The sequence below is a fragment of the Pteropus medius genome, unplaced genomic scaffold (assembly GCF_902729225.1).
Source record: "Pteropus medius unplaced genomic scaffold, Ma_sr-lr_union100, whole genome shotgun sequence".
Classification (NCBI taxonomy): Eukaryota; Metazoa; Chordata; class Mammalia; order Chiroptera; family Pteropodidae; genus Pteropus; species Pteropus medius.
In genome coordinates, this window is record NW_024340849.1 from 28424108 (window position 1) to 28436236 (window position 12129).

General features: G+C 37.6%; 1 protein-coding gene across 21 annotated transcripts in view; it reads right to left on the reverse strand.

The window, feature by feature from the left end:
- The window catches only part of FHOD3 (formin homology 2 domain containing 3), a 422036-nt gene that overhangs the window by 175667 nt on the left and 234240 nt on the right, over positions 1–12129 (reverse strand). For all 21 annotated transcript variants that reach the window (XM_039842750.1, XM_039842871.1, XM_039842880.1 and 18 more), the window contains exon 6: positions 4752–4846. In XM_039842750.1, the coding sequence (XP_039698684.1) occupies positions 4752–4846 (95 nt within the window). The remainder of the gene's footprint in view (positions 1–4751; positions 4847–12129) is intronic.

Sequence of the window (12129 nt, forward strand, 5' to 3'; positions counted from 1 at the left end):
GCTGGTACAATGCTCAGTGTTTTATAGACTCTTCACTATTATTATCCCCATTTTATAGAGTATTATCTCCATTTTAAAGATGAAAAGATAATCCACCTAAAATATCGCATAGATGTGTTTGACCCTAAAGCTCTGCACTTACCACCCGAGTAGCATACCCTGACCTCAGGAAGCCTTTGTCAACTCAATGAAGAAATGAGGCTGGATATGCCAAAATGATCCTAACATGCCTAGACTGATCAGTGTCACCCTGCCTGCTGCATTGCTTTATGTATCCCTTACCTATATCAACACTTTGGTCAATGACACAGAAGCTCTGCTTATTAAATTTATGTTAAATCAAACCAAGATTAACAACTAACATGATGAAGAGCCAAAGCAAAATTCATAATTATGTTGAGGTTGGAACTCTGGCCTGAAATCAATGGGAAAAAATTCAAAGCCCTGCCTTTAGGTATAGACTGGAAGGAACTGGCAAACATGAACGTGTGAAAAAAACCTGAGAGGTTTAGTGGATTATCAGTTTTATTTGAGCCAGCACCCAGAGCTGCTGCTGAAAAGCCTAATGAATCGGAGGTGGGAGCTGTTGAAGAAGGATGTATCCCAGGAGGCCACCATATTACTAGTCTTTGTACAGGATGGACAGAAAGTTAGTAAGCTGTGTGATGAGGAACTGCATATTACGTCCTCAAGGACTATCTGTGGAAACCATCATGTATAGCATGGACAGGATGACATAACAGCCTTTAGATACTTGACAGGCTCCCACAGGGAAGTGACTGTGTGTTGCTCCAGAAAGCAGCACATAGCATCTGGTTAGGCAGAGAGGTAGATGCGGGTCTCAGTAAGAAAGGCTTCACACTGACTCCAGTGTCCACCAACAGCTGCTAGACATATCAGGAATGCGGCTGGTGAGTGTCAGGAATATCTTCGACAAGCCTTTGCCACTTCTTCAAGACCATGATTCTGTGATTTTACATTATGCGACTCAAAAAGCATTTCAGATCTCATCCACATCTGAATAGCTCGCACAGCAGTGACATGCCAATGACTCTGAAACCAAAGGGCTCCCTGAATCTCCTCTCCTTCTCCACCAGCCAGTATTTCCTGGAGCACCTGGCACGTTGGAGACACCTGCTTAGCTCTCCTTGGGGACATTGCCCTCATCTCAAAACCAGCATATCAAAGCTTTCCTGCCAACAAACCCCAATTTCCAACTTCTTTCCTCCTGCCAGAAGCAATGCTATATTCCTAGCTGCCCAGATTCAAAACTGTGACTTTAAGTTTGATTCTTGTTTTTATTTACCCACATCCAGAAACCCAATCCTGAGGAGCAATTCCTTAAAATGTCTTCATATTTTCATTATTCTCTATTTCCACTGCAACTCGACTAGGTCTCATCACTAGGGGATGCACTAGCCCCTAGTTTCCCATCCCTGTAAATTTCTCTTTCCATCACTCCATTCTACATACCACAGGTTACTTCTCATCATTGTCATCATCTTACTGTCCCAACAAGAAACTTTTGGCAGTGTCTCTAGTGTGTGTGTGTGTGTGTGTGTGTGTGTGTGTGAAAGAAGAGAAAGAAGAGAAAGAGAAAGGCCTTGGCAGCACGTCTGCCATATGCGTGCATATGAGCATGGTTCTCTATCATGAGTAAGAGAATGTGTGTGAAAAAGGTGGCTGTGGCCAGGGCTCCCCTCAGCTCAGGTTTAGTAGCTGGGCTAGGGGGAGTAGGGAAGCACGCTTGACCCCAATCAAGGACAAAGGATATCTAGAGATCTGCAATCGGTAACCTGGGGTACAGCTGAAAAAATTAGATTCCATGGGGCTGACAGAAAACCAGAGGGAGCAGGGAGAGCTAAGCAGATAGCAACACAGAGAGGGTGAATTCTATGACCACATCAGGAAGCATCTCTGGGAAACCCACAAGGAGTTGGGGGGCCCTGGGGACCACTCCCATGGGCCAGAAGGGGATTCATACAGATACAGAGAGACAGGAACATTCTGTTAGGGTGACAAAAGACTATGCTGTATAAGCTGAATCATCTTACCCCAATTAATTAGACTTCCAGATGTATGAAGAGAAAAATAAATCCATACCATGTGAGAAGTCATGGGATGGGTATCTGCTTCTTACCTCGACTAGGGAGTTTAAAGATGGACTTTTGTAAATAGAATAAAACACTTAATTGAAAACACTTTTTTCTTTCTTTTAAAAAGTAATTATTTGGCTGCAAATGTATCATTTTCTCCTCTGGCTCTGAGTCTCAAATATCTGCAAATATGCATTGCATAATGACCCTCTGGCAGGCTACAAAATCAAATCTTGTTGCCTTTCATGGAAGGAAAAATGAAGAATTAACACAGAATGACAAGGTTTTTCTAACCCAGGATTTCATTATCAACTCTGTGCCTTTTTAAGGCAAAAACCACAGGATCTCAAGGTAAACCTTTTAGGTTCTGGAAATCTGACTCTTGGTCAAAAGAAAGCCCTAGGACCCCTGGCTTTTCTGACTTCTTAATTTCATTTGAAGTTAAGTGGGAAAACCACTTGTGGCCATATCATGCAGTTTTTGTATATTTAAGGAAGGAACTGAGGCTTCTTTCTCAAAACCCAAGAGTTTTAGGTTGGTGCATCATCCATTCTTCTTGCAGAGTCCTCACTATCCAGACATGGGGTGAGCGGGGATGGTCAGAGGACAGAGACTGTATTGGTTTCGTAAATAAGAGGTGATTTCATTAGAACTACACTGAAAACAAACTTGGTGGATGCTGCTGGCTGTTGACTTTTGGCCACTAACCTGGAACTCAGCACATCTTGCAGGGCCATGGGAGGCCTTCCTTCATCTGACATCACAATGTCAAATGTGGGCATCACCCTGGTCTCCTTTTTAATAACATCCTAAACTCCGAGGCTTAGGCTGATACTTGGCTCTGCTTTTATGTTCTCATAATGACTGACCCAGTGTTGAAAATAGGAGCCAGAGAAAAGATTTCTTTATTCAGCCGTGACATGTACCATTTTTATTGCAAAATCTTCCCCCATCTCCTTAGCTTTGAGGGTCCTCAATACCATCCAGAATGCCTTGGGGAGGAGCAGCTCCACATGAACGTGAAGGTTGGAGAGGGCTCCCAGCAGAAGGAAGGAAAAGATATAAAACATTGAAACAGGATATGAGATATAAATCTGTCAGCCTGGCTGAATCGGCCTAGTGGGTCCAGCATTCCTCAGCTTCTAAGGTCACCTACAGCAGTTTGTAAATAGAGTAATTTCCATTTTCCATAGAAAACAAAGCTAAATAAAAATAAGAAGGAGAAAAGGTTTTCCATTTCCTGAGAGAAACCATGGCTGTTTCTATTATGGAAATGGGGGTGGGGGGTAGGCAGGAAATCTGTCATCAATAATACTAGGAAAAGGAGCATTGAGAAAAAAATATAAGGGTCAACGAAGGACCTGTAACCCAATGGGTACTGCACACCAGTGCCTTCAAAAGAAAAGGACCTCCCACCCACCCAAAGGCATAATCGCTAGGACTCTAGAAGTCTGAAAGGAAGGTACAGCCTCAAACTAGATCTGTTCTTGACACAAAGACAAATCAGGGCCAAGAGTTCCTGTAGTACAGCAGAGTTCTTGGGAAGTAGAAAATGCAAGGCAAGGCCAAAAGATGACTGACCACTGAGAGCACGACGCTGCCTGCCAAAGTGAGGTGGCAGTGAATGTCGGGATGGGGAACCACATGCTCTGCAGGGCCCTCCAGAAAGCTATGTTGATTCTGTGATGTGCTTAAGTCAGGTTCAAACGCCTCACCCAGGCCCTCTAAACCCTCCTCTGCCTGACCCTGTTGTCCACCTCAGTCACTTTGATCTCCTCTGCGGTGCCCCACCCCACCCTCACCCCAAAAGCTGACCACATTCCAGCTTGGGTTTAATTTGCACCTGCTCAGGACAGGATCACTTCTTCCTACTTCTTCCAAAATCCCTCTCTAACTAGGTCCCGCATGGCCCCACCCAAGAACTCAGAGAGCACCGTGCCAGAGCCTTGCCTGACTTCCGTGACACCTCAATTCTGGGACGGATCTGCCTCCTTGGCATGGCACTTGCACCGTGTGAGGGGGCCTCACAGTCAAGGCATGCTGATATGGCAGTATCCGTGGGAGAAATTAGATAGAGTCTCATAACTAAGCATTATTTCCTCAACTACAAAATGGGAATAACATTGTTTACCTCTCAGTGGTCTCAAGTAGATTAAAGGAGGTAATGCTTGTAAGGCAATCTAGAATGATACCTGTTGCCTGATAAATCTTTAATAAAAGTTGGTTACTTTTATAATGGATGGTAGAGCTGAAAGGCAGTCTCAAAGTCTTTCACCTATATATAGGGAATATGCATTTACATATCTACAACGTACAAATACTTCAGGAACTAATCATATGTAACTATGAAATATGGCAAGTAAGACTGATACATATCTATGGTATAATTTTTAAATTAAACATGAAAAGCCAGAGGTGCCAAAAGCATTTGATTAAAGCTTAAAAGAAGAAAACATAAAATGCATTCAAGAGCCATAAACTCTTTCCAATTTGAGTGTATTTTAAAATCTATAAGAGTCCTCATTTGCACTGTGATGGGGCTGGAACCAAGCTGAACAGCATTTCTTTCTGCAAAACCATCTCAGACAGGCTAACAGAAAGACAGGTGTATGATATGCAGACCGAATAAAATGTTCAACCAGAACCTCCTCTTACCTTTGACCCAATGAGAGTGTACAGCCACTGAATGGTTTCATTGTGGTTTATTACTCCATTCATCCCATCCACATACAACATAATCTGGCCCAAAGCTATAGAAATGAAGAGAAAAAGAAACAAGGAGACATTATGGTTTTGAATGTAAATATAATTTTCAATGGTCTTAATGTCAGTTAAGATTTTCATACTTTAAGTACACAGTATGTTAAGAACCAAATCTGAAGAGAATTCCTGGGCTCTGAAATTAGCGAAATCTCATTTCAGAGAGAAAGTATTGACCACAGCAGAAGGAAAAAGGGCTATTCCTGGTGTCTGGAAGATGCAATTAAGGCACCAAATCCAATGATTGCTGTTTCTCTGTGCCTTGATGTATAAGTGCATGTTTTCATGTTTCTATATCTGTGTGTAGTCCCAGACAGAGCAAAGATATCCACGAGATGGTGTCTGGGTCGTGGTGTCTTGACTATTGCTGGGGCCAAGAGGACAGATGAAATTTCCAAAAGCAACCTGTCTAGTGCCCCTGCCTGTAGCCCTGCAGATCCCAGATGCTACGGAACAGTCCTGGGCTAATACCAGTTAAATCTTTTAGATGAGGGATACACATATATTTAAATATTATTTGCTATTCCTTTTAAAGATTTTTAGATTTTAAAATGTCAGAAATCATTAAAAATATCATTCGTCAAACATGAAGTCTTAAATTCTTAGTTAAGAAAAATATAGTCACCACATATTTTCATTATTCAAAAAGAAAACACAAGCCACGTTATTACCTTAAAAAATATATTAACTATTTTTTTCAGCTGCTAGTATCAAAACAGTTTGGATTCTAGATAATGGACAAAAGCTACATCCTCTAAATAGATCTCCTAAATCTTATTTCACTCATAATAACTTGGCGTGTCATTGACATTTTTAGGCAACACTTTTTTTCTGGTAACAGTAGGATATCTCATTTTAGAATACTGAAAAATACAGAGGAATAAAGTGAAAATAATTTATAATTTCAAAATTTAAGACAGTCATTCTTAATATATTGATGTATTTTTCTTACATTCTTTCTTTTATGTATCACACACACACACGTTCATACACAGGTTGTAGGAAACAGTATATATAAAATGATGTCGGTTGAAAAGAAACACAAAACAGTGAGTATACACTAATTCTCCAGGAATACAAATATATGTGTGATGTTAGAAAACTTTTCTTATCCTATTATACAAAAGAGCAAGTAACCAAACCACATAATAATTCTGAGAAAAATTATGTTCCTAAATATGTGGAAACTCAAAAAAAAAGTTTAAATTAATTGACACAATAATTAGAATGACTATTGTGACATAATAATTAATTATTCTGGATACAATAAATAGAATATTTTTGGAAATAACAGATTCATACTAGATTTAATGGGGAAACACTGGAGCTATTTCTATAAAATCAGGAATCATTTTTAAATGCTGCACACTAATCCCATGATTATTTAACCCTGCTCTAGAGTTTCAGCAAATTTAATAAGACATGAAAAATAAAAAGAGGTAGGATGGTTGGAAATGAATAAAAAATACTGTCTTTATTTGCAAGACATACTATAGACTCAATAAAATATTCAGTTACAGAATTTAAATGAAGATCACGATTACAACCGCTTTTTCATCTGAACGAAAAATATGTATATAATAGACAAAGTTTGATATAAAAAGATAATACTAGACAAAAGGACATACGACAGTATATATGTTACAGGTTTAAATGATGTACTGCATAAATGATTCATACAAATGGATAAGAAAATACTAAATACCAATAGAAAAAGCCAAAAGCATTTCGTAAGAGAGACAACGTGCTGGTTTACGATAACACAAAAAGTTGTTCATTCTCACTATAACAAAAATGCAAATTAAAACAATAAAGAGGTGAAATTTCCACTTAAATCATCGAGGTATTTTAAAAAGAAATGATTAGATTATCAGTTGCTGCAAAGGTTAAACAAGTAACTTCCTACATGGCAGGGCAAATTGGTACAAATCCTGTAATAAGGCTATTTAGTGCTATAATTGTATTTAAAATAGTTACTATGTAGTTAGTGCCTACGTGTGCCAAGCTCTGAGGGAGGACTTCATACGTGTTACTCATACGTGTTACTAATACAACAGCCCTACTGTGTAGTGGGTACTATCATCCCCGCCTGACAGAGGAAAAAACTGACACTCTGAAAAGTGAGGGAATGTGCCCAGAACCCCATCCCCACCAAGTGGGGTCCACCTCCAGCCAGAGTGGGTGGGCTCCTCCGTGTCTGTGCTCAGAGACTCAAAGTCCTCTCCAGGCTCTCCCCTAGTCATGGTAATCCCAGGACTCTATCCTAAAGAAATAACTCTAAGTTAAAGAAAAAAAAAAAAAAGATGAAGCAAAGATACTCACTGAAGTGCCATCTTTAATATCAAAATATCAACTAAAACCTAAATACCTATCATAGTTTTAGAACAGCACACACAAAAATTTACCAAAGCTATGTCCTAAACTGTAAAATGTTTCTGATATAATAATTAAACAGTAGAAAACTATAAACATCACATAATTTAATAAATCACTAAAATCTTCATGCAGAGCGGGAAAGGAAATCCCATGATATAGTAAGCATTATGATTAGGTATATGTTCTTTGGATGTATTTTTCTCTATTTTTTTCTATTTTTTTCAGTTTTTTTATTATGAGCATTTATTAATTCTGTAATAGAAAAGTAAGCAAATATACAAAAAGGAACGAAGTAAGCCTGTATAAAGTAAAGTATTAGGTGCTTTTCTTGGTTTTTAGAATTTTTAATGGCCCATCTCTCTCAGTGTATCCCTTCCTCCTTCAGAAAGATGCAGTCCCCTCTTCAGGGAAGAGCTCTGAGAATTCAGCACGTTCTGTCCCATTTCCCCTTCTCCTCTCTCTTTTCTCCTCTCTCTCCCAAAACAAACTGGCAAATTTTCCTATTGAGTTCCACTGATGAAGAGGAGAACCAGAGGCAGATTTTAGCATCTTCTAAATCAGCCTAAAGGCACAGGGGAGAAACAATCTAGACTCTTCAGCCTTTGGGAAATGCAACCCTTTGGAGCACCCTGACCCCAAGGCTAAAAAGCCGGGAAGGAAGGTCTACACCCTAAATGCTCAAGGCCTCTGGGACTGCAGAAGGCCCAGGATGCCAGGACACCACTACAAACGGGAAGGCAAAGTGACTTTTAAAAGTCAAAGTGAATTTCTGTTGATTTTCTAGGATCTGTTGTCCAACAAGATTCAATTAACTGATAACCTTGGAAGAGGTTCATATCTAGTGGAATTCAATATTCTGAACACACTGATTTGTCACGATACTTCGGCAATCAAAAGCTTTCCCACTAGATCTTTTGTCTCCTAAACCCTAATGCTAAAGTACCGCTTCCTGTAAAACCTACTACAGACACAAGATGGCGCTAAATAGATTCAAGTGAGTTAATAGTGCGCTATGATTCAGCAGCAAAAAAACATCAACCTATTTAGGAAATGCGGGTCTGTGAATAAAATTCACACAGAAAGAAAAGTAGGTGGCCTAGGACATAGGAGCTACGAATATTAGTGATTTGCATAGGAGCCACGAATATTAGTGATTTGCATAATGAAGATGAGTAAGTCAGAATAGAGTGATTGGTAACAGCACAGGTCTAAAAAGAGACTGCCCAGGGCGTTTGTTGTTCTGCAGCTCATGGAGTTTACTCTAGGCATCTTGGTTAATTTTTTCCGTGCTTCATTTTCCTCCTCTCAAAACTAAGAAAGTAATACAGTAGTACCTATTTTTCCTGGGGTGCTGTGGGGATTGAGGTAGAACAATGCCTGACTCAGAGTAAGTGCTCTATAAATGTTAGCATTGTAAACTACCTCACTGCAGTCAAACTTCAATTATCTACTGAACAGAAGCACACACTGCAAGAATCTCAAAAACACACAGTGGGAAAGTGAGCCCTCTGCCTAACCCAAAGTACAAAGATTTTTTCCTATGTTTTCTCTAAAATTTTTACAGGTTTACTTTTTATATTTAGATATATGATCCATTTTGAGATAAATTTTTGTATTAAGTGTGAGGTTTAGACAGAAGTTCTTTTTTTTATGTATATGTCCAACTGATCTAACACTATCTGTTGACAGGACTATCCTTTATTTAGTTGGGTTTGCAAATTTGCCAAAAATCAACTGGCTATGCTTGTGTGGATCTATTTCTAGGTTCTCTGTTCTGTTCCATTGATCTGTCTATCCCTTTGCCAATCCCACACTATCTCGATTACCATAGGTTCACAGTAAGTCTTAAAATCAGGTAGTATGATTCCTAAAATGTCATACTTCCTTTTCAAAATTGTTTTGGCTATTCTTGTCTTTTTTGGCTTTTCATATAAATTTTAGAAGCAGCTTGCCAAAATCTACAAAAACTCTCTCTGGAAATATTACGAGAAATACATTAAATCTATAGATAAATTTTGGGAGAACTGACATTTTTACTATGTTGAATCTTCTAATACATGAACCCATTATGTCTATTAATTTAGATCTTCTCTGATTGTTTTCATCAGTGTTTTATCATTTTTTGCTATAGATCTTGCATATGATTTTTTGCTAAATTTAAAAGTATCTCACATTTTTTCAAGCTGTTGGAAATATTTTTTTAAATTTTCCATCCCAACTGTTTACTACTAGCATATAGAAATAAAATTGATTTTCGTGTGTTGACTTTGTATTCTATAACTTTGTTAATTGTCTTGATCCTAGGAGTTTAGGTTTTGTTTTTGTAGACTTCCCAGTATTTTCTACATAGACAATAATGCTGTCTGTGACAAAGAACAATTCTGTTTCTTCCTTCCCCTTCTATAGCTACCCCACCTCCTTTTCCTCCTTTATTGCACTGGTTAAGATTTTCAACAGGAGTGGTGAGAATGGACACCTTTGCCTTGTTCTCAATATTAGAGGGGAAAGCATTTAGGTTTTCACCATCAATTATGATGTTTGCTGTGGGTTTTTGTACATTGCCTTTTATCAAGGTGATGGAATTCCCCCCTCCCCACCCCCAATTTCTAGTTTGCTAAGAGGTTTTTTATTGTAAATGGATGCTGACTTTTGTCAAATGCTTTTTCTACTTCAACTGATAGTATGTGTTTTTCTTCTTCACACTGTTCATGTAGTGGAGTACACAGAATTAATTTCAAATATTGAACCAGCGTTGCATTCCCTCTTAGCCATCATGCATCATTCTTTTCATATACTGCTGGAGTTGCTAATATTTTGCAGAGGATTTTTGCATCTTGGTTCATGATAGAAATTGGGCTGTAGCATCCTATCTTTGTCTTGTTTAATATCATAGTAATGCTGGCCTTATAAAATGAGTTGGGAAGTATTTTCTCTTCCATTTTCTGGAAGAGATTGTATAAAATTAGCTTCATTTGTTTTTCAAATGTTTGGTAGAATTTGCCAGAAAACCATCTGATCCTAGAGACTCCTTTTTCTGAAGATTAACTGCAAATTAAATTTCTTTAACAGTCATAGTTAATAATATTTATAGTAATAGGGCTAGTTAGGTTATCTATTTCATTTTGGTTGAGTTTTGGTAGTTTGTGGTTTTTAAGGAATTGGTCCATTTCATCTAATGTATCAATTTTATGTACTTAAAATTGTTCATAGTATTCTCTTATTACTCATTTAATTTCTTTGGAGTCTGTCATGATATTCTTTCTTCATTCCAGATGTTGGCAATTAGTGTCTTTTTTTCTTTGTTATTGCTTATTTTTAATTTATTTTTATTTTTGTTTCACTGATTTTTCTTTCTTGTTTTCCTGTTTTTAATTTCATTAATTTCTACTCTTATCTTTATTATCTCCTTTCTAATTTTGGGGTTTCTTTTTTTCTTTTTATTCTAGTTTAAATGGGTGTTTATATATATATATATTTTAATATGAGCATGTAATGTTATAAATTTCCCTCTAGGCATTACTTCAACTGCATCTGCAAATATTGATATTTTGTATTTTCATTTTCATTTAGTTCGAAATATTTTCTCATTTCCATTAAGAATTTCTCTTCAACATGTAATTTAGAAGTATGTTATTTAATTTTCAAGTGTTTGGAGATATTCCTGTTATCCTTCTATTATTGATTTATATAGTTTGATTCCATTATGGTCAGAAAACATAATTACATTATAATGTTCTTCTTTATCGTTTGCAATTTTCTCTATTCTGAAGTCTACTTTCTCTAATGTTAAGATAGCCTTCTTTTGATTAGTGTTTGTATCATTATTTCTGTATCCTTTTGCTTTTAAACTACCTATTACATTAAGTGGGTTTCTTATAGGCAGCATTTAGTTGGGTCTTGCTTTGTTTATTCATTCTGATTATCTCTGTCCTTTAATTGTTGTGATTAGGCCAGTTATATTTAATATAATTACTGATGCATCTGAATTTAGGATTATCATTTCCAATCTGTTACTTAGCCCATCTAATGAACTTTTTATTTTGGTTAATATATTTTTCAGTTCTAAATTTTCCATTTGGTTCTTATTTATATTTTCTATATCTTTCTTTGCTGAAACTGTTTTTCCATTTATTTCAAATAGTGTCACCCTTATTTCCTGAAGCATTTTTATACTAGCTGCTTTAAAGTATTTGAAAATTTTAAATCTGTGTCACATTGGCATTGTGATTTGTCTTTTCCCATTAAAGTTCAGATTTTCCTACTTTATTGTATATCAAGTAATTTTAACTTATATCCTGGACAGTTTAAAAATTATAAGACTTTGGGTTTTATTTAAATATTACAGAAAATGTTGACATTTTTGTTTAAGCAGGCAATTAACCTGGTTTAGTTAAAGCTATATCATGCTATGACCTGGCTTTTATGGGCTATGGTCCGAATGCCAGTTCAGTTTGCAAAGCCCTTGCTGTGCCATTTGGATCGGTCCTGCATGTGTACCCAGTGGCTGTTATGGGACTCGGGCAGCGATCTACCTTGTTAGCCAGTTCTCAAAATCTTTGCTATGCTGTTTAGGGTCAGACTCAAGCATGTACAGTTTGTGAAGAGCCCCGGCTTCACAAAAACTCTGCAGGTCACTTTCCTGAATGGCTCCTCCACTATCTCCCCGATACTTTTAGGTTTCCCGTGGCTCCCCTTCTTAATCCTTCAACCAGAGAGCTGGTCCATTATTTATCCTGCTCTGCCACCATCACTGCCTCAGGTCCAGCTTCCATTATCTCTCCTGGATTATAGCAACTGCTGATCCCAGGTGATCTCCCAACCTTGACTTGACTGCCACTCTTTTTCTAATCCATGATAGATGTTGTTACCACTGGATTTTCCAAAGCATTAGAAATGT